The 22,656-nt window shown below is 45.4% G+C and overlaps 2 protein-coding genes across 2 annotated transcripts in view; one reads left to right on the plus strand and one right to left on the minus strand.

Moving 5' to 3' along the window:
* The window catches only part of LOC144260213 (uncharacterized), a 28,230-nt gene extending 17,987 nt beyond the window's left edge, over positions 1-10,243 (minus strand). The window contains exons 1-6 of the mRNA XM_077808768.1: positions 10,101-10,243; positions 5,944-6,327; positions 3,116-3,242; positions 1,818-1,931; positions 1,625-1,684; positions 1,103-1,216 (exon numbers count right to left, since the gene is read on the minus strand). Coding sequence (XP_077664894.1) covers positions 1,103-1,216; positions 1,625-1,684; positions 1,818-1,931; positions 3,116-3,242; positions 5,944-6,327; positions 10,101-10,124 — 823 coding nt within the window. The 5' untranslated portion in view covers positions 10,125-10,243. The remainder of the gene's footprint in view (positions 1-1,102; positions 1,217-1,624; positions 1,685-1,817; positions 1,932-3,115; positions 3,243-5,943; positions 6,328-10,100) is intronic.
* A 1,990-nt stretch (positions 10,244-12,233) lies between these two features.
* Positions 12,234-22,227, plus strand: LOC144260056 (uncharacterized). The gene is made up of 8 exons (XM_077808573.1): positions 12,234-12,345; positions 13,223-13,621; positions 13,920-14,046; positions 15,387-15,500; positions 16,381-16,494; positions 18,343-18,456; positions 18,696-18,809; positions 20,377-22,227. Exons 1-8 carry the CDS (start codon positions 12,322-12,324, stop codon positions 21,054-21,056), a joined length of 1,686 nt encoding a protein of 561 aa, XP_077664699.1. The 5' UTR covers positions 12,234-12,321; the 3' UTR covers positions 21,057-22,227.
* The last annotated feature ends 429 nt before the right edge of the window (positions 22,228-22,656 follow it).

Below are 22,656 nucleotides of genomic sequence, written 5' to 3' on the forward strand. Positions count from 1 at the left end.
GAACTAAGAAGGGGCAATACATGCGTCTAGATCTGTATTCAGTCACACCAAGATAAAAGGGGACACACTCTCTCTGATTTCCTAGTGCTTTTCAAAATACAAGATCATTCCCTGTGATGTTTCCAAAGATAAATTGAGGACTTCTATCTAGAAATCAGAGTCACAGAAGAACCTTGTGCTGTATGGAACCAGCCTTCTATGTACACGTGATTAGTGTTTTAAGCCCCCATCTTGCAAGATGTTCTGCACAGGTGGAGGACTGTACAGAGCTCAGGACAGGATCAGGGTTTATCTGTTTACAGAAAGTTTTATATATAGGAATAAAAACTGGTATGGGGTGGAGTGAAGCGTTCACTGTTATGGAGAGAGGAAAAACAACATTCCCAACTGTATAAGAATTAAGGGACTTACAAGTGCTGTCAAAAAATCGTTTAAGTATTAATATTCATTTTACCTGGCCAAGTGGTATAAGGTGATATTTACTGTGTGGGGCATGGATGAATACTTAATGAGCAACTACTGGTTCTTTTATTAATAAAGCACCTTTAAAATTAAAAAAAATTAAAAACTGAATGTTACAAGGCCCTCAATCCCAACACTGGAGGAAATCGGTCATATTGCAGTCTGCCTCCTTCTGGTTCTCTACACCATACTCTGCCTTCTGGGCCATTTTTAATAACAAAGAAACTGAAGACCAAGTCCAGTTCTGTGGAGATCAGTCACAAGAGATGGGCACTCTTTCCAGGAGGAGAGGAAAAATTAGTCATATCCCCACTCTTTTTACGCTTGGGCAACTAGGGTTCCTAGCCCACACAGCTGCTGAAAACTTTCCCCTCAAGTAGATTCTCCACCTGTACCCCACTGGAAATCTAACAGCTGCCCCTTCACCTCCGACTCATTAGCAAAGCCCTGCCTCTGTCTTTCCATTGGAGCTGCATCCATGGGGAATGTCCTCCCTCCAGGATGACACTCTAAACCGAAAATGTACAGAGAGATGGCTCTGCCTGGGCCTCCCAACAAATCCAGGGGACCAGCCACCTCAGGAAAGTAACTCTCAGGCAATTTACTCACTGTTCCTCAGTTATTTCACTCCTGTACTCACTGGTGCAGGTACTTCTATGCGTTTCTTGTTCCTTAGCATTCTCTTGAGCTCGTATGCTCTGCTCCTCTTCTTGTTTAATCCATGAGATAATGTCCGTGGTAGAAATGGGAGATTCTGTTCAGAGGAAAGAGGGTGACATCACAGCTTATGTATAATCCACTGAACATCTTATTCAGTATTTGACAGCTGATCTGAAACCAACACAATGGACCAAGTATCCGGTTGGAGCAAACTGGCACAACTCCACCGAGAGTTGCATTAACATATACCAGTGGTGAATTTGACTATTTCTTTGCTGGAAGAGATGCACGTTCTGACGGTTTGCACACGTTAAAATGGAAATTAAAAAATATGGGGTGAATATATCAGATGATCAGAATACTCTGAAGAGCCAGAACAAGGAGAGATTGGTGCAAGAGCAGGATAATAAAAACCTGCTCACAGGAATTTAAGCTGTGACTACATGAGCAGGATTCTCAACATTAACTGCAATCAGTGTTCCAAATGGATTTTATGTATTACCTGTGCTGGGACCGGCAGAGACAGAAGTAACTGGGGCAGGTGGAAAGTCATGAATGACGTCTGCAATGAAGATAAGAAAACGGTCAGTTAAAACGTATCAAGCTCATGTGTTTTTTCCTCATATATTTCTATTCTTTGGTGGAATTCCCTACTTTTAACTGCACTCACTTTTCCATTTCAGTCCATTACTCACCTGTGCTAGATTCTGTAGGGATCTCTCTCACTTCCAAGTCCTGCAGCTCCCCAGCACAGAGCTCTTCCCCTTGTTCAATCCGCGATAAAATATCAGGCTTGGAAATTGCATGGTCTGTTCAGGGGAAAGAGGTATTGAGGATATAGTAAGTACTGATTTTAGTAAGTACTGATTTTATAGTAAAACTGATTTTAGTTTTAAAGGGGTTCTCCTGGTTTTAAGCCAACCTCCTTGCCTCTCTGGGAGAGACAGATAATCTGCACAGATGTAAGAAATGGTGAACGAAGATCATGCAGAAGAGCAAATGTCTGCTGGAAAATGGGAGCTCCTTACAGGATGGGGGGGTTCCCTCACACAACCCCAAAGTGCAGACTGGGCTTTACTGGGCTGCTGGAGAATAAAGGCAACCTATAGGATATCAAGGAACTGGAAGGTCTCTAAGTGTGTTGGACACTTCTCCAAAGCTCATCATCATCGTATCTTGAGAGAAAAACCTGCCACCATTCATGAGCAGCTGTCAATACACCCACAGCAAGATATGCAGACATGTCAAGAATACCGTGAGGCTGGCAGTATCAAAGGTATCTGGCAGATCTAAAAGAATCAGACTAGACACTTGGATCTTCATTTCTTTCCAGGAAGAGATCACTGACTAAGGAGCCAGTCTAAAACAAAGGTGCCTGTGCTCAGATTTCCTTGGCTCCTCCAGATACTCCCAGAGTTGCCTTGCTATAATCCTCATCATAGAAAGGGGGATTCAAGACAAGTCAATAATCAGAAAGACAGTCTGTACCAAGGGACAGTTTCCAGAGCAAGGACCTAGTAATCACTTCCTCAAAACTTGCTGGCACTCTCAGGTTTGCATAAATTAACAGCACCTTAGTCCCCCCCAATATCAGGTGGGCCTGGGTTCTTGTGTGAACCTTTTGCAAAGCCCTAATTTTAAAAATGTGTGTTTCTAGTATAACATGGGCAGAAACCTTGAGACAGCCATTAATGCAGAAGATCTTGCAACACCTTCACACAATGAATAGGTCAGGTTTCTGGACATGGCCGGAGCTTACACCAAAACAATTAACTCAGTACCAGAAAACTCAGAAGGTGGGGGGGATCAGGAACCCCGTTAGCTTTTTGAAATCTCTCTAAATTGGGAAGATTTGTGGAGCTGGTCTATCACACAGGGTCTGAGATAGGTGCTGATCCACCAGAAATCAGAAGAAGTTGAGAACAGCCTTGGGATAGAAGAAATTCATCAAGTCAGATTGCAAAGCCTCCAATAAGTGTAAAATGCTCTTTACCTAGTGAGATCAAAGACTCATAGTTGCCCTTCATCACATTCTTGTAAAGCTCTTTCTGCCACTCTTCCAAATTCTCCCACTTCTCCCGGGGAATTTGGATTGAGACATCATCAAACGCCACTGGGACCTGAAATCACAAGTGTCACACACTCAGCACCTTCTGCTGCTATCGCCTCCTGACACCAGCTATCCTTTCACCTTGTAGAACAGACAAATGGGTTGGAAATTGCAGAAATTTAGCTTTGGGATGACTGCCCATTGGTCTGTATATAAGCAGGTGGGTCTCCCTCCCATGTCCAGTCAACAGGTGTCCACTCCAGAATAACCATCATGAAAACTGGCACCAAATGATGGCCTTGCTAGAAGTCTCTGCATTGAGACTGGAATGGGCTTGGAGAGTGAACTACTTGCTTACCCTTAGAGGTGGTCTCTCCAGATCAGGTACAGTAGGAGCGACAATGGCACTGTGAGTTGGGAGGCAGTGGGAGTGGATTAGTCATGTTTATATGGAAAACATTTTAAATAGTATTCCCACAGAAACTTTAAAATTTTAAAAAAATTAGACAAAGCATTTTAGAAGTCAGGAGCATGTAGTTATGGCCTTTGATTTCAAGAGGATCTATATACATCTAGTGACTGTTAAAGGTATTATTTAAAAATGCCTTTCACTTCTGCTTGCTAACCAGCCCCCTAGTGCTGACATCACTACACGTCAAAAATCTACTTTGCTTTATCCAGTACTGAAGAACACTGCATGCACTATACAAACATTTGTCTTTTGAGTATTTATACCACACATCACCCTGGAATCCAAGCCCCTCTCAGTAAGATTACTTCACTATGCATCTAATCTAATGGCCCAAAAACCTTTTACAGAACACACATTACTCGTAACTTGGCTATTTAACATGGATCACTCAGTTTCCGAAGTGCTGGAGAGGCTATGGACCAAGAGGTGACTAACTGCACATGGTAATTTTGCCCTATTTTTAATCATATATTCTAGAATCAAGTATTATTCCATTGTTCTCAGATACTGTACTGGAACAAGGTACAGCTCAAACACCATTCTTGTTCGGAGTTTGTGGAAAGACAACAGGTAAAAACTGTAGACTGGAAGCCATCCCAAACACGGTGGTTTTTCACAGTATGGGACTTTGGGCCAGATCCTGCTTTCACTTGCAGCAGAATCTGGAATAGTCAGTGAAGTTAATGGAGTCATTCCAGTTTTACAATAGGAACTGGCCCATCAGCTCTCCCTGTAGAAAGTGACATGCCTCTGAAGAGAGCATTAAGACCATTACCTTTTATGAACAATGTAGAAAACTATAAAATATATAATTTATATAAAAACAGATTGAATAGATTTGCTCCCCATTTAAATATATATATTTTTAAAAACAGATGAATACCTGGCTGTGGATTATAATGACTAACAGTAGATTGTATTCATTGTCATCTGTCCTTTGCTTGGTTAATATACCTATGTCCGCAAAATATATATATTTTTTCAACTTAATAGAAATTGTTTAGATGGTCCTTACCCAGAAAGTCAGATCTATAGCTTACATTTCTTAAAGTTTGGGAGACTTTCAGTAGGAGGTTATGGTTTACTTCTCTCTTAGATTTTTAATTTAAAAAAAAAAAATGTTAATAGTTTTAAGCCATGTACTTATCCTGGAAAGCAGCATTACTCAGCTGGTTGAAGATACGTTGAAAAATGCATCTAAAATTTGAAAGCATCCAATATCCCACCCAAAGAGCTTTGTTAAAAGAAGGTTATGTTTGCAAGCGTAGCCTATGAAATGAAAGAGAGCTTTGAAGCAACCAGCTCTTTGGGCAGCTAGGCAGCACCATCTGCTACCAGAGCCATAAAATGCTCTCATACAGTAGGGGCAGCATGCCTTTAATGGCTGGCAGCTGGTCACAAGCCCCACATGGAGGGCACAGGAGCAACTGGTGAGATGAGGAAGGCGGAGGGGGCAGAGCCTTCCCCTTTCTGCGCACACGGTGGCGGGCCAAATAAAAAGATCTGGCAGGTTTCATGTGCCCCCCGCCCGGGCTGCCAGTTGCCTATCCCTTATTATGGTCCAGTGGTCAGGGCCCCCCAAAACAGAGGCCTTGTGCGAGTATGCATTGGTTAATTTGGGCCTGGCTATCCACCAACAGTTTTCAAACAGGCTGTTAAGATGGAATTTTATTTTGTCCATCCTGTATGCTAATTACTGGGGGCAGGGGCATGTCGCATTAACAGAGGTGAACCCAAAGGGGGTCACGGCATGATAAAGTCTGGGATAAACACCGCACTAGATTGTGCCCACCTTTATTGTGTGAGGCAGGGGTCCAGGGTCCCAGGGAAAACAGCATGTAATCATGCCCACCTAGGGACTGTACTGTAATGCATATGGATAAAGAAGAAGACTTAAGTTTAGGGGAGCAACGGATTTTGGCATTTCCAGACTTAAGTGTTTCACTTTGGAAGCATAAAATTATTTTAACATAGGGATTTTTATATGAAATTTCTTGTTTTGTTTTTTAAAAAAAAGATTTTTCTTTTTTTTATATTGAACTGTTCGCTAGACTTCAGCAGAATGCTCATTCTGCATGATACACTGGAGTAGGGCAGTGCAACATGGGTATACATTTCATAATTGCTTTCACATATCTTGTGGATTAAGTACTTGCTTAATAAGCAATACAGCTAGCAGCCAGACAGACTGCTCCTTCCAGCCAAGCTATTTTACAATGGTGATTTATAGGGACATAAAAACTTCTCCGATACAGTATACATTAGTTTTACACGAAAGTACTAGATGGGTTACTGTTACCTTTGGGTCTTCTCCTTTACTAGCAGGGGGAATTCTTAGGATCCAGAAGTTCCTATTCTTCAGCAGGTTCTCCATGTTCTCCAGTCTTCTCTGCAGCAGTCCATACTCCTGGATCAGAGTTCCCAGCACAGCCCACTTACTTTCCAATTGGTTACCAAACTCTACCACTGTTTTCTCACAGTCCACAAATTTCTTCTCAGCTGTCCCTGATCTCCGCTCCAAATTCAGCAATCGCATAGCATGAGACTCCACTTTCCTCTCCACCGCTTGAACAGCAGCTACCACAGTCCACAAGGAAATAGCCGCAGTCTGCAGTTGGGTTTCTTTCACAAAACTTACATCTGGGATAAGGGGAGCTTGTACCTCTGTGTCCCATTCTGATGCCTGTTTGCAAGGACAAAAATTAAAGAGAGCTGGGTTTATGTTCCCAACTAGCAAAATAAGCTACAAAGAGAAACAACATAGAAGTAGATCACGTGCTACAGGCTGTTCAAACCTTGCAATTAGATCTTTGTTTTTAATAGGGTCAAATTTAGAGTTGTGCAAAACAGTCCCAACAAAACCAATATATGATCTAGTGGACTGATGGTCAGGAGACCTGGGTTCTATTCCCACCTCTGCCACTGATCTGTGTTGTAACACGTGTTGTGTAATTTCACCTCTCTGTGACTGCTTCTTGTCTACACAGTTAGCTCTTCGGAGCAACGACTGTCTTTTACTATGGGTTTGTATAGGCTGAGCACATTGAAGCTCTGATCTTGGTTGGGGCCTTCGGGCATTATTGTAATACAAAGCAAACACCACCACACCAACCCATCTGTGCTGGGATTATTACGAAGTGAAAACTCAGATGATGTGCACCACTAAGGTTCATAAGCCTTGCTAACACACCTGGGACAGTTTGCAACAGAGCCAAGCAAAACTCTGGTTACTACTGAGATTTGATTTGAGGCTTTGGGTCTGTTTGACACTCAAAACGAGATTTAGAGGGGTAGCCAAATTAGTCTGTATCCACAAAAACAAAAAGGTGTCTGGTGGCACCTTAAACACTAACAGATTTATTTGAGCATACATTTTCGTGAGTAAAAAATCCACTTCTTCAGATGAATAGAGTGAAAATTACAGATACAGGCATAAATAATATATATTGGCACATGAAGAGAAGGGAGTTACCTTACCAGTGGAGAACCAGTGATGAAAAGGCCAATTCAGTCAGGGGGGATGTGGTCCACTACCAATAATTGATGAGGAGGTGTCAATACCAAGAGAGGGAAAATTGCTTTTGTAGGGAGCCAGCTACTCCCAGTCCTTCTTCAAGCCCAAATTGATAGTGTTAAGTTTGCAAATGGATTGTAGTTCTGCAGTTTCTCTTTGAAGTCTGTTTTTGAAGGTTTTTTGTTGAAGCATGGCTACTTTTAAATCTGTTATTGAGTGTCCAGGGAGATTGAACTGTTCTCCTACTGGCTTTTGTATGTTACCATTCCTGATGTCTGATTTGTGTCCATTTATCCTTTCACAAAGAGACTGTCCGGTTTGGCCAATGTACATGGCAGAGGGGCATTGCTGGCACATAATGGCATATATATCACATTAGCAGATGTGCAGGTGAATGAGCCTCTGATGGTGTGGTTGGGTCCTATCATGGTGTTGCTAGAGTAGATATGGGGATAGAGAAGGCAACTGGGTTTGTTACAGGGATTGGCTCCTGGGTTAGTGTTTCTGTGGTGTGTTGTATAGTTGCTGGTGAGTATTTGCTTCAGGTTGGGGGCTGTCTGTAAGCAAGGATTAGCCTGCCTCCCAAGGCCTGTGAGATCGTTTTCCAGGATAGGTTGTAGATCGTTGATGATGCGCTGGAGAGGTTTTAGCTAGGGGCTGTATGTGATGGCCAGTGGTGTTCTGTTATTTTCCTTGTTGGGCCTGTCCTGTAATAGGTGACTTCTGGGGACCCATCTCGCTCTGGCGATCTGTTTTCTCACTTCCCCAGGTGGGTATTGTAGTTTTAAGAATGCTTGATAGAGATCTTGTAGGTGTTTGTCTCTGTCTGAGAGACTGGAGCAAATGCGGTTGAATCTTAGGGCTTGGCTATAGACAATGAATTGCGTGGTGTGGTCTGGATGAAAGCTGGAGGCATGTAGGTAAGCATAGCGGTCAGTAGGTTTCCGGTATAGGGTGGTGTTTATGAGACCATCACTTATTTGCACTGTAGTGTCCAGGAAATGGATCTCTTGTGTGGACTGGTCCAGTCTGAGGTTGATGACAGGGTGGAAATTGTTGAAATCCAGGTGGAATTCTTCCAGGGCCTCCTTCCCATGGGTCCATATGATGAAGATGTCATCAGTGTAGCATAAGTAGAGGAGGGGTGCTAGGGGACGAGAGCTGAGGAACTGTTGTTCTAAGTCAGCCATAAAAATGTTGGCATACTGTGGGGCCATGCGGGTGCCACTGACTTGAAGGTATAAGTTGTCCCCAATTTTCCGTCTCTTGGTATTGACACCTCCTCATCAGTTATTGGGAGTGGACCACATCCATCCTGTCTAAATTGGCCTTCAACATTGGTTCTCCACTTGTAAGGTAACTCCCTTCTCTTCATGTGCCAACATATATTTTTGCCTGCATCTGTAATTTTCACTGAAGAAAATTTTCACATGCATCTAAAGAAGTGGGTTTTTTACCCATGAAAGCTTATGCCCAAATAAATCTGTTAGTCTTTAATAAAACAATATTTGGGATGGGAATTTCATAAGGAGTCATATGAAAGAAAATCTTCACATAAACCCTATTAAGGCAAACTTATGAGCACTCTGCAGTTCTAATCCGGATAGAATAGTCAAAAGATCTGTTAACATTTTCACTATAAAAAGAAATGGAGTACTTGTGGCACCTTAGAGACTAACCAATTTATTTGAGCATGAGCTTTCGTGAGCTACAGCTCACTTCATCAGATGCTGTAGCTCACGAAAGCTCATGCTCAAATAAATTGGTTAGTCTCTAAGGTGCCACAAGTACTCCAGTTCTTTTTGCGAATACAGACTAACACGGCTGTTACTCTGAAACCTGTCATTTTCACTATAGGTAATGTTTAGAGGTTTATAATACATTGGTCTGGGACTTGACCCACAGGTTACATCAGCAGAGCTGCCGCTGATTTGCTAAATTCATTACAGCAATTCTGCTATTTTCTTTCTTTAGAATATTCTGGCCTGACCAATTCTTGTCTGCCAAGCTGAAACACACACTTCACTCAAACCCCTCCTTAAGACTCACTTCTTCCACAATGCCCACAAAAAGCAACTCAACAATAGTAATGTTTTATGAAAAAACAAACAAACCACACTTAACTGAACCACCAGAATATGCATATATCCAATACCTAAATCCTGCAGGCTGCTCTGTGTGGGCAGAACCCTGTGCATTGCCCCACTGAAATCAACAGGACTAGGGATGAGCACAGAAGCGCCATAACCAAGGAACACTGTGCAGGACCAGGGCCTAACTGGCTGACTGACAGATAATCCCATAGCTGTGAGAGCCCCATATCCATTCCCTTCTCCTTGTTACACTCACTAGTCGTGTCTAAAAATCAGGTCCCAAGCCTACAACTGAACCCGCAGAGGACGACCCTGGCACCCCATGGAGATGGCGCACAGCCTTCCCCAGGGCGCTGGGGGCCGAAGAGCGGCAGCAGTCCCTTAGGCTGGAAGGCTCCTGACCGGCCCGCGGTTTACTGTGCGTCCAGGGGAGCAGGGCGCAGCCCGGGACACTCCCCGGCCAGACAGGTTCCGCTCCTGCACCTGCGCCACCGAGCGCGCAGCCCACAGCAGCCTCCGGGGCTACTCCGGACAGACGCTCCAGCAGCCTCTGCGCCCCCGGCAAGAGCAAACCCCGGGCGGTACCTGGCACGGACCCGACACCTGGCTCAGGGTATTTGGGCCCAGCGGGGGCGCCGGTCCCTGCAGCGGGGGAAGCACCAAAGCCCCGGGCCCTGCTCCCAGCCGGAGTCACCCGCGCTGCTGCCCGGGACCGGCCGCCCCCGCCCCGGGGCTCAGCCCCAGCCCGGCCGGGCAGCGCCGCGCTCCCCGCGGGCCGCTCCCGGGGCCCGGGCCGGGCGGGGAGAAGCTCCCGGGCCCCGAGGCCCCCCCCGCCCGCCGGGCCCTTACCTGGGCAGCGGCCCGCTCGGCCATGGCCCCCCCGGGCGGGGCTGCTCCCGCGGGCCCGGCCCGGCCGAGCCCCGCTCCCGCTGCGGGCTGGGCAGAGTCCCGGCGCCGCCTCGTTAGGGGCTGGGGCTGGGCAGCGCGGCCACGCCGGGGAGGCAGAGTGCATGCCGGGAGTTCGCGCCCCCTGCTCCTGCAAAGAGAAGGGGTCCCAGGAGCCTGCCCGCGTAGGAACAGCGCCACCTACCGTGGGCGGAGCGCAGGGCGCGTGTCGCGCGTTCCGTCTGGGCCGGCTCTTGGGGTCTGCGTCTGCCCCCTGCCCGTGCTGGGGGCGCATCTACCCCCACCCCTTTGCACAGGGCTCGGGTCTTTGTGCCTGAGCAGCGCTGCTATGAACTCCCAGCCAGCTGCCCCCATCAGACACGAGGAGCCCTGGCTACCCCTGGGGCGAGCTGTGCCTGTGGCCTGGTCTGGGGACTAGCCTAATAGTTTCTTGTTGAAAATCGGTGAAATCGCCTATTTGAGAAGATCAAGCTAGTGCCCGGTTAGGAGCTGACCTAGGGCGACCAGATGTCCTCATTTCATAGGGACAGGCCTGATCATAGAATCATAGAATATCAGGGTTGGAAGGGACCTCAGGAGGTCATCTAGTCTAACCCCCTGTTCAAAGCAGGACCGATCCCCGACTAAATCATCCCAGCCAGGGCTTTGTCAAGCCTGACCTTAAAAACTTCTAGGGAAGGAGATTCCACCACCTCCCTAGGTAACACATTCCAGTGTTTCACCACCCTCACAGTGAAAAAGTTTTTCCTAATATCCAACCTAAATCTCCCCCACTGCAACTTGAGACCATTACTCCTTGTTCTGTCATCTGCTCCCACTGAGAACAGTCTAGAGCCATCCTCTTTAGAACCCCTTTCAGGTAGTTGAAAGCAGCTATCAAATCTCCCCTCATTCTTCTTTTCCATAGACTAAACATCCCCAGTTCCCTCAGCCACTCCTCATAACTCATGTGTTCCAGTCCCCTAATCATTTTTGTTGCCCTCTGCTGGACTCTTTCCAATTTTTCCACATCCTTCTTGTAGTGTGGGGCCCATAACTGGACACAGTACTCCAGATGAGGCCTCACCAGTGTCGAATAGAGGGGAACGATCATGTCCCTCGATCTGCTGGCAATGCCCCTACTTATACATCCCAAAATGCCATTGACCTTCTTGGCAACAATGGCACACTGTTGACTCATATCCAGCTTCTCGTCCACTGTAATCCCTAGGTCCTTTTCTGCAGAACTGCTGCCGAGCCATTCGGTCCCTAGTCTGTAGCGGTGCATGGGATTCGTCTGTCCTAAGTGCAGGACTCTGCACTTGTCCTTGTTGAACCTCATCAGATTTCTTTTGGCCCAATCCTCTAATTTGTCTAGGTCCCTCTGTATCCTATCCCTCCCCTCCAGCGTATCTACCTCTCCTCCCAGTTTAGTGTCCTCTGCAAACTTGCTGAAGGTGCAATCCATGCCGTCCTCCAGATCATTAATGAAGATAGTGAACAAAACCTGCCCCAGGACCGACCCTTGGGGCACTCCACTTGATACCGGCTGCCAACTAGACATGGAGCCATTGATCACTACCCATTGAGCCTGACAATCTAGCCAACTTTCTATCCACCTTATATATTCGGGGCTTGGTCTTATATAAGCACCTATTACCCCCCACACACACACACACACTCCCTGTCCCCATTTTTCACACTTGCTGCCTGCTCACCCTAATCTGACACCCCCCCTCCAGGGGACTCTCCTGCAGAGTGAGGGGCGGCCCCAGGATCACATGCACCGAGCCCACCTTCCAGGGGGGCGTCGTGCAGGCGGGCAGGAAACAGCCCAATGTGTGCGGGCACCGCTGCCCTCTAGCGGACGGCAGCAGAGTTACACACAGGGGGCGCGCTCGGAGGAGACGGGCGGGCGGGGCTTGGGGCGGAGCGTGGGCGGGGCCGCGGGGAGGGAGGCCGGGAGGGGGCGGAGCCAGGCGCCGCTCCTGGTTGGCAGCCCAGACCGGCCCCCGGCAGCCAGGCCGCGGCTCCCTCCCTCCCTCCCTGCGGGTCGCGCTCGCTCTGCTCCGCCCGGCAGCGGGGCCGGTCCGTGGCGAGGCGGCGCCGGGACTCTGCCCAGCCCGCAGCGGGAGCGGGGCTCGGCCGGGCCGGGCCCGCGGGAGCAGCCCCGCCCGGGGGGGCCATGGCCGAGCGGGCCGCTGCCCAGGTAAGGGCCCGGCGGGCGGGGGGGGCCTCGGGCCCCGGGAGCTTCTCCCCGGCCGGCCCGGGCTGCCCCGGTTGGAGTTTCCCAGGCACTGGGGGCGTCTCCGGCCTGTGCGGGGCCCCTTGTGGCCGGTCCGGGGAGCAGGGCCCGGGGCTTTGCTGCTCCCCCGGCTGCAGACACCGCCCCGCCCCAGTCTCCCCGGCTCCCGCTGCGGAGCCCGTCATGGCCTCGCGGCGCGGCCCCCCCGGTGCCCAGCGAGCCCAGTCCCCCCCGCGGTGAGTGCGCAGCGCTGCCCCGGCGAGCAGCCCTGGGCCCTCCCGTCTCCGTGCCCCGCGCGCCTCGCCCGGGCCCCCGCACCGGTAGCTGGGTCTTTCTGCCGTGCCCCCGCAGACTCCGGGGGTCCGCTCAAAACCAGAGCTGGGCGCTCCACGGGCAAACACCCGCGGCTCCTGCTTTCTGCTCCTGTCAGCCAGCGCCGCTCGCTGGAGTCTGTTTCCTGTGGGTCAACAACGGACTTGTGTAGGTCTCGTGCAGAGTCACCCCTGTGAAAACCTGCTGAAGGCAGTGGGGTTATAGGTGTGCCCAAGAGGGTATAATTGATGTATCATATACATAATTTAATATGGCCAAAATAGCCATAAGGGTAGAAGTTGCTTTGCTGAACCCTGACTACTGGCAGTAGTACATGACTGGGAAAGAAGGTAGCCTGGCTCTCATTTCCATATTATATTTATTTGGATCACAGTAAAACCCTCTTCCCCTCATTACAGTTGGAGCTGCATTGTGCTGGATGCTAGACAAACACCTGACATGGGGAAAGGAGACTGCCAGATGTATCAGTGTCACATTCCCCACTTTCAATTTCTGTCCTTGCTAACAGGCTCCAAAACGGGACCTAGAATCTCAGCACCTGACACTTTTGCATCCCGCCTCCGGCCTCAAACAAACCTCGCAGAGAGAGATGCAACTGCAGACTGCAGAGATTTCCCTGACTCTTGTGGCTGCTGTTCAAGACATGGAGAGGAGGGTTGATTCTCATGCTGCATGTTTGCTGAATCTGGAAGGGAGAACAGGGATGACTGAGAAGAAACTAGTCAGCTGTGAGAAGACAGTGGTGGAGTTTGGGAACCAGCTGGAGAGTAAGTGGGCTGTGCTGGGAACTCTGATCCAGGAGTATGGGCTGCTGCAGAGGAGGCTGGAGAACATGGAGAACCTGCTGAAGAACAGGAACTTCTGGATCCTGAGGCTCCCCCCAGGCACTAAGGGGGAAGTTCCCAAGGTAACAGTGTCAGAGCTAATGATGAAGAGTAGATACAAAGCCTAACCATGAACTCCTGAAGTGGTTTTTTTTCCAGAACTTGGTTTATTGGCCCTTTAATTCACCATTAATAAAATAGCTTAGAACAAGGGAACTGATCTGGCTGCTTGTGTTGTGCTAGTTCACAATTAAATATGTTTAGTATTTTATTTCAAAGGAAAGAAAAGAGGGAAGTCTTTTTAATGGAAGATAAAAGGAAGCAAGGCTCAGAATGTGATCACAACACAAGGCGCTGAATTTGTGATATTTGTGATTCCAGGTGCCAGTAACATTTGATGACATCTCAGTCTATTTCAATGAGCAACAGTGGGGGAATTTAGACGAATGGCAGAAGGAGCTTTACAAGAATGTGATGAAAAGCAACTATGAGATGTTGATGTCACTGGGTAAAGATCAGTTTTTGCTCTTTTGTTAGAAAAGTTCTGATCTTTGAAATATTACATTCTCTTCCAGTTTTATTCTGGTCCTTTGATTTCTGGTGATTGGCCATTCTAGTTATTGGAAACTTGGTGATATGGGCTCAGCTCCCTTTGCTGTCTGCATGACAAGTGGCATTCCATTCCATTCAGCTTTTAAGACTGTAGAGTTTAAAGCGCCAGCTCTCTGCAGTGTGGAATGTGCACATGCTGCATTTATCTCCATGTTTATGCATTCAAATGATGGTATATTTGGAAATCATAACTTTGTAAGTATACAAGTCAGGAACAATCCATCTCAACTTTAGATAACACCGTTGTTTAATAAGCATTGGGCTGTTCCTGGCTTGACTGTGGCCTCTTATGGGACTGAACTCTGTGCAGGTTTACAAGGTGCATAGATACTGAAGTGGTGGGAACAATGTGAGTCCCTACATAGGTAGCAAGTGGATTAATACTTGTGTATGCATAAATCCACCTGTGTGTGGAGATCTCTGGCACCCTTCCGGAAAGCACACACACATCTCCCTCTGTAACAACTTAATGTGCGACTGACAACTGACACAATTGCTTTATAAATCTCTCGTATCCCCAAGTTGCTGGGACTGGGACCCTGCTACTTCAGCTGTAGAGATCCAGCCCTCTACCACTTGGAGCACACCTATATAGCAGTAATCCCTTAGCCTCTGTGTGAGGCCAGGCTAGAGGGCAGCATCAGACAGCGTACTGTCTCTGACTCATTACTTCATAGCACCTGGCATTTCCCCCTACAATGCCTTCAGTAACACTTTTGCTTCTGTTCTAATCTCTAGCAGTGGGATGAACTAAAATAACTCAAAATCTTTAATGAAAGTTAATAGAGTACTAGCTGCTACTCCTGAAGGATACATGGATTGGTAGGGTTGTGATATACTGCTGTGCTGGTAAGAGGCTTGTCTTTCATTCCTGTCCCTAGTTGCCTGGCATGGGTCAGGCTTACAGATGGTTAAATATCTTTGTTATATGGCACTGGGCCCAGTATTCTCGGGCTCTTGTGGCTAATACATGTATTACAAGCCTCTGTTGGATGGGATGTAGGTGTGGCTGCTGCCGTGGAGGAGATAAGAGGTAACTGGAGGGGAGGAAGCAGTAGCAGAAGTTGTTTTCTTCCCCTCCTTCCTAAATCATTCTGTGGTGGCTGCAGCCCTCAAAGGATACACCCATCCAGTAGAATGCAGTGATATACATACATACATACTGTGGGAGGACAGACTCATGCAAATCTAGCCTATTACTATACACTGTCTCTTAATATCTTTCTCCATGAACAGACTATGCCATTTCCAAACCTGACATCCTATCCCGGATTGAACGGGGGGAGGAGCTGAGTGTCGGGGACCGAGGAGACGCAGAGGAGAGAGAAATTCCTACAGACCCCAGCACAGGTAACTGATATGTCAGAAGCACTCGCACAGTTAATACAGTAAAATGCTGGAAATCCAGCAAGACTTTTGAACTCTTCTTGTGGCGAGAGATTGATCTCTTCATAGTTGTGGCTGTGACCAGCTTTGCATGATCAGCCTGACTCTTGGCATGTGCCTCCTTCCCCAACTCTAATTGTACGAGAAGGCTTGAAATCATAAACTCTTTACTATCCATGGTAGTTCTTGCAACTGTGCACGTACAGCCCTCAAGACCCTTGCAATTAAGCTATATCTGCTTTGCCAGATAAAAGGGGAGGTGATCAAAGATGTTCTAGCTGTGGACACTGAGCACCAAAATACTATATTTGAGGACTAATGTCTTCGGCTCCCTTGGTGCCTGATTTAACATGTAACTTAGCTGTGATCTTATAATACTCTTCATAGACTTGTAGCTCCAGTTTACGTGGAGGGTAGACAGAGTGGCAAGCATATGAGGGCAGAGTTAAGGCTGTTTGAGGTACCTTAACTCTCTATTTCTGTATGTTCCAAAATCAATATGGTTTTTAAGTGTAGCTTTATCTTTGAATTTCTGGTGTTCATACTAGTTTGTAAAACTGAAATGCCGTATCAATGTTTATTTCCTTATTTGTGCCAATGTAACATTTTGTGTGTGCAAACCATTGGTCTGAATCATTAATGGAGTTGCCCGGGTGTAAAACTGAAGTAACACAATGGTGAGTCAGGTCCTGGGTCTCTTGTTATGTTTTATCCGTGTTTTCCTACTCTCTTGACATAACACCACTGAGACCTTTTCTAACTCGAGCTAATCCCTCATGAACTCTTTTCTAAAGAATATGGTGTATGTTGGAAAAACAATGTGAATTTTTGTTCCTGTGAACAGAATCTCCAGTTTGTACACAAGAGGGTTTATTACTTACTAAACAAGAGGAAGAGTTGTATGTTGGGGATCAGCAGGATTTGGAGGGCAGAAAAGTCTCTAAAGAGCTCTACACAGGTGAGTTAAAGTTGCTCAAATGGGGCGTGAAATTGAAAGGTTAATAAACTTTGAGCTCTTATCTTTTTCTACATATTCCAAATCTACAACCAACACTTGTTCATATCTCCATGGCAGACGTCAGTCAGGCTTTCTATCAGTCCTGACTGATTTTGGGCATTTTCTCTTTCTCATCTTCCATCCATTTTCTGAGAGTTCAGAATTGGTGACTGCTTCTTTCCTGTGCAGAAGGTAGTAGATGTAGGAAATAGTTTTCCTCCCTTAACCCTCCTTGCTTGGCGTCTTAAGCCCAGGTGGCCATGAATTTCTGATTTATGGTGGTTACTGTGATTTCAGTCTTTCTAAATAAGGCTTTTGGAGCAGGGCCTTATGTGATTAGTCTTTTCAGGCAGATGGTGCCAGGGAGCATAGAACTGATACCTTAACCTGGGGAAGGAAAGCCAATTTTGTGCATGTATTTGGATATGTGCATATATATAAAATTTAACACACACAAACTATGTTAAAAGAACATTTAAGATTGCAAAGTCAAGCACTCAAAAGTTAAGAAATGCCAGAATTAAGCCTTCCTGTGCAAGCTACTTGGCCCCCCTGTGCAGATGCATTATGATACAATCTTTAATTAAATGATCATACTATTTTTTTCCACAGGAGCCCTGCCTCATTTACTGAACAGGATGGACTGTGCTGTGGGGATGAATCAGGGTTGTGGCTGATCAGAGGCTTATAATTTGGTCAAATGTGGGTGAATTTTCATGGGGGAGGCATTAAGCACATCCCTGACACCCGTGGGACCCTGTACCACAAGTCAAGTCCTTGCTCCAAATCAAGGAGGTGCAGGAAAACGAAAAGGTTGTAAGAATTATTTTTATCTGGGTAAAATGGTTTCCCCCCTTAATCTTGTTCTTGGAAATGGCTGAACTCTTTTAGCTGAAACTTTCTATTAAAATTCAGCCTGAAGTAGACACCTGGCGTGGAAAACATCAACCCTAGCAGTTAAATTTTGGCAAAATTTATAAGCAACTGAAAAGAGGGTCTTATAATAGGAAGTATTGGGTAACTTTAACAATAAGTGGCACTACAAGCTCCTCCTATAATATACAGTGCATGAGTAAATACACACATACTGTATAAATGCAATGATAGTGGGTCCGTCTAGCACATCAGTTTTGAGCTCCAGCACCCATCTTTCTTTTTCTGTTTCTTATAACTTTCTGAAACAGAGTCCTTTGTCTTAGCTGCTTCTGCCCAGAGCCTAACTGCTTTGTTTTTAGAAATTTTGAGGAAATATTATCTATTTTTGGGGGGGTAGTGGAAGAGATGGGAAGTGTATTTTAATAAAACACAACCAGATTCCCTTATGTTCTAATGCTAATTGTTTTTACATTCAATGCCCAGACTAAACTCCCATCTAAACTAAAGAGCTAAACTCTGACTTGGAGTTCAGGGAAGCTGTGGGGAGTATCAAGCCAAACTAATACAGATCAAGAAATATATAAGCTCCACTGGCAACTTCTCTTTTTTGAAAAAAGAAATTTCTTACGAAAATTTCATAAATGGGGCGTGTGGAATTAAGGCTGAAAAGCTCAATCTTAACATTCACTCCTTTTGGTTATGCCTTTAATATGATCCTCATATCTGCTAAATAATACATGATACAATACAAACTGGAATTTTATACCCCCTTATGTTGAGAAAGTTGTATAAGACCTTGGGTATGCGTGTGTGTTTATTTTAAGGTCTAACTGAGATTTACAAAGCACGCCAGGTTTGGGGAGGGGGAAAAACAGATTTTGCAGCCACTTTTACATTCACAATACTTGTATCTCCATCTTTCTCCTTGACTAGACCATGCTGTTTCCACGTCTGACACTGTATCCCAGACTGAGGAAGGCAACGAGTTATGCGTCAGGGCCCTGCTAGAGTCAGAGAATACAGAAATGCCTGTAGACCCTTGCACTGGTGAGTAAGAGATCAGAACAACTCAGATGGTGTTGGCCAAAGCTGGGCACCCAGCAATACCTTTGGTAGCTCTTATAACCATGTCTTTCCTGATGCTTTATCAGCACTTTTGCATGACAAATGTGACTTGCCAAGAACCTCAACCAGATGTAATCTGGGGTTCCTAACTATTCCAAAATCCTTCGTTTTCCTAACTTCTACAGTGAATGCTTTGTAATATAACTCTTTCCCATGAACAGGATTTCAAATTTGTGCTACTGACATTTTATCACTGATTAAACAAGAGGGAGAGCCGAGTGTCTGTGAGCAGCATGATTCAGAGGAAAACAAAATCCATACAGATCCCAGCACAGGTCAGTAAGGGAATAATACTCCCAATGGAAAAGCTAAATTAATGCCAAGTTAAATTAATGTAAATGCAGAAAATTCAGGACCTTTTTAGTTGTGTCCACACAAATCCAATAATTCAGTGCCATCCTCTTGATATAGGATGAAGCATCCTCCTAATGTGGGTCATGGATTAGCTATAGTTTCTACAAAATAGACACAAGTTTGGTTAAAAACTCAGAGGAAATGGTTATGTCAAATAGGAAAGAGGTATCAAGTAGAATCCCATATGGTTTAGACCTAACACTTTTCAGCTTTCAACCTGCCAGGACCCAAATATAGGAAAAAATATTTTGAAAAAGACCCAAAATGAAGGACACCCAAGAATTATTCACACAGGAAATTGCTAATAGTGTGGTGTTAATTCCCTTAGTGTAAATGACTTTCTGTAAGCTGAGCTTCGTGTGTGCCTTTATTACTGATGTAAATAATTGTCAACAATAGAAGTGAGGGGACACCAAATTTGTGTGGAACATAAGTAACTGAGACTAAAACGAGTGGTATCCCAATATGGTAGTGTGAAACAGATGCCATTCAATCTTCTCATTAACAACCTAGCAGGTGTAGTGGAGCCTTAATGTATTTAATGCATGGATGAGACAAAGGTGGGATGGATTAGATACACCGAGGAGGAAACTATTAAAATATAGTGATCATGATCTACTGGACGCCTCTACTGAAATCCATTGAAAAACTAATCTTTAAAGCTAAATGTCAAATGATCAATGTGGGGCGGAATAATTCCTTAGAGAATGTGGGAACTTGCCCGCAGGGTAACAGTACACTAGTGCAGTAGCAAGAATGTCACATACTCTGTTGGGCTCCATTAACAGGAGTATCAAGTGTATAACCCCTAGCCCTGCAATGAACTCTCAGCATGGTTACGCTATAGACAAGAGCCCAGAGCTCTGGGTGTGCGCAGGGGGTTGCCCTATACAAAGTTTGTTGTGGGATCAGAGCTCTCAGTGAGGTTAATGTTCTGCTATGCTCAGCACTGGGTAGGCCTCAATTGGGTAAGTTTTTGGTTAATGGTGTTCCTTATTCGGGCCTGTAATGTAAACTGATTGTGTACTGACTGTAAATTCCTGATTTTCAGAGGTGCTGAGCATCCACAGATCCTTGCCTGACTTTATTTGGAGGTGTGGGTTCTCAATGTCTCTGAAAATCAGGTCCCAAAACTTTTGTGTATTTACTGATCCAGTGCTAAGACTAAACTCTTCCAAGCAGGGCACAGGTCTTGCTGTAGGTTTGTAAAGTGCTGACCAAATCTCTGACTCTGCAATAAGTGATTTTTAATAGACCTGGTTGCAGAGACTAAATGTTTTCTATTTTTCATCAACATTTTAATTTCAGTGAAAACTTTCCAAGCTGTTCTACTCAGTAATAAAGGCTATATTTTTATTTAACTTGATTATCTGTGCTTCAGAAACAATATAGCCACAAACATTTTTCTGGTTAAGGGCTTTGGTTGGTTGCAATCGGAAGAGGTTTCCTCAGTCGTTTTACCTTCTTGTGATTGTATGTTTATTTCAGCGAAAGATGGAAGCACAAACAAGGATAAGCTCCCTGAAAATCCTCTTGAAAGCATCGTGTATGAGTCTAGTTTATACGGAAAACTTGGAGAAGAGTGTTTGCCAAATCCCAAACAGAGAGTGACATGGAAGTGTCTGTACAATTCAAAAATGCAGCAGGCAACTGCTACTGGGAACAGTCTGGGGGTTTCATCTCACTGTGACAAAAATTTATTAATCCATCAGGAAGAAGCCTACCCAGAAGAGAGACTGTATACAAGTACTGAATGTGAGAGAAACTATACTCAAAAGGTGTATCTTCAGAATCACCAACAAGCCCACACAGGAGAGAGATTGTTTGCATGTGCTGAGTGTGGGAAAAACTTCCAGCTGAAGATAAGTTTGACAAAACACCAAAGGAGCCATGGAATAGAGAAACCCTATGAATGCAGCCAATGTGAGAAGAGCTTCATTTGCCACTCATGGCTCATTAGACACCAAATGATTCACAGTGGAGAGAGGCCATATAAATGTACCGAATGTGACAAAAGCTACAGCAGAAAGGATTATCTTCTAAATCACCAACGCCGGCATTTAGGGGAGAAACTATTCCAGTGTAATGTGTGTGGGAAAAGCTTTGTACTGAAAAGAAGTTTAGTTAAGCATCAAAAAAGTCACATGAAAGAGACCCAATCCACTTAGCCAGTTGAGTTGTCTTAGACACCAGGTGATTCACACGGAGAAGCTAGAACAATCATTTTTTGAGGGAAAAACTGAGTAGGAAATCTATGATCCTCAAAAATAGTCCTGTCACAAGTAACTTCATCTGAAGGCTTCACAGGGACCTGGATACACAACAGAGAGACCAGCCTGATGTAAAAAGAGAGGATGCATTAGTATCTGTTCACAATCTACTATGTGAGACAGAGCTAACTGAAAATAGGTCAGAAAATGCATGTTCGTGTGACACACAACAGGAAAAAGGGATAGCTGGCTCTTTACTGAGAGGAGGGACTCCTACCATTTGAAATTTAGAACCCATTTCTGAACCCCTTCAGAGAAGCAGCAGATACTTAGGAATGGAGTTTGGGAGGTCAAATGCACCCCTAGCTCCCATTTAAGTCAAAGGTAGCTCTCGGTATTCAGTACCTCTGTAAATCAAACATTTAACCCATTGAAGCCAGGCAAATGGAGCTATCTGAAGATTACCTGGCTGACTCTCCTTATGACTAGAGAAAGCTTACAGTATAGATCTCTTTTTGGACAGCCTGAGTTTTCCACCTTCCAAATGTAATGTTCCATATTACAGACAGTTGTATATATGATTTGATGTGTGCATTACTGAAGATTTTTATATGATGATTGTCCTGGTTTTGAGAACACTTTTTTCTTAATTTTCACTACATTTGGGTTTTGTAGGAAACGTTATGGGGAATCAAGTGGATAAGCGTTTGGCTCACTGCAGCAGCTTTAGGTTATTGGTGTCGCTACTTTTCACGGGAAGGACAAAAATGTACCTGAGACAGGAGCCAGCCCTCTTCAGTAACACCAGGTTCTTGATAAAAGAAAATTTCTCTAATCTTGCTTTTGATGGCACTATGGCCCTCTGGGGGGAAAAACCTTTAGGGGCAGCAGGGCTGGGTAGTTAAGTTGAGCAAAATGCCATGAAAGCCACTGTTATCCATAAATAATACAAGTCAGCTCCTCAGCTGGTATAACTTGTCATAGCTCCTTTGCTGTCAGTGAAGATTTTAAAAGTTACAGCAACTAAGGATCTGGCTCTGTATTTATAAACTCTTACTGAAGTTCATGTGAGACCGTCTTTAGTTTTTTGTTTTTGTTTTTTTGTTTTAAATAAAATTGTCAAGAAAAATCCTCTTGCTCAAACTTGCCAGGATTGTTTCTAGCACCCCCTGATGCCTCTTCTGGGGGACTGAGCTATCTTATAGAAAAGATGAGGGGAGGGAAAAATAAACCAACAGGGCAAAACCTAATTCTGGCAGCAACCATCTTGTAAGCTCCATCCAAATGGCACCCCTTCACAATTTGTTTTGGTAAAATCCACTGATGAGTTACTGTTGGGGAAAATGCAAACAAACAAAAAAAATTAAAAAAGCAGATTCTTCACAATCACGTCTTCAGCCTATCTAGACCACCCCAAATCTCATGTTACAGTCTCACAGGGTGGAATTCAGTTTGTGAAGTCAGTGGAGGTTGTGAGGGGCATTTTGCCCTTCATGGGATGTAAACTGAGAATTTTCTGCCGCTTGAGGTGCAGCGGTATGTCAAATAAGTATGGCTT

Source organism: Eretmochelys imbricata, chromosome 2, assembly GCF_965152235.1.
Source record: "Eretmochelys imbricata isolate rEreImb1 chromosome 2, rEreImb1.hap1, whole genome shotgun sequence".
Taxonomy (NCBI): domain Eukaryota; kingdom Metazoa; phylum Chordata; order Testudines; family Cheloniidae; genus Eretmochelys; species Eretmochelys imbricata.

What these genes read in the sequence shown, in the direction of transcription:
- LOC144260056 (XM_077808573.1), top strand. Translation starts at nt 12,322, where the DNA reads ATGGCCGAGCGGGCCGCTGCCCAG. An exon ending in TGAGATGTTGATGTCACTGG is followed by an intron (nt 14,047 to 15,386) that starts GTAAAGATCAGT and finishes CTCCATGAACAG; the next exon opens with ACTATGCCATTTCCAAACCT. An exon ending in TCCTACAGACCCCAGCACAG is followed by an intron (nt 15,501 to 16,380) that starts GTAACTGATATG and finishes TCCTGTGAACAG; the next exon opens with AATCTCCAGTTTGTACACAA.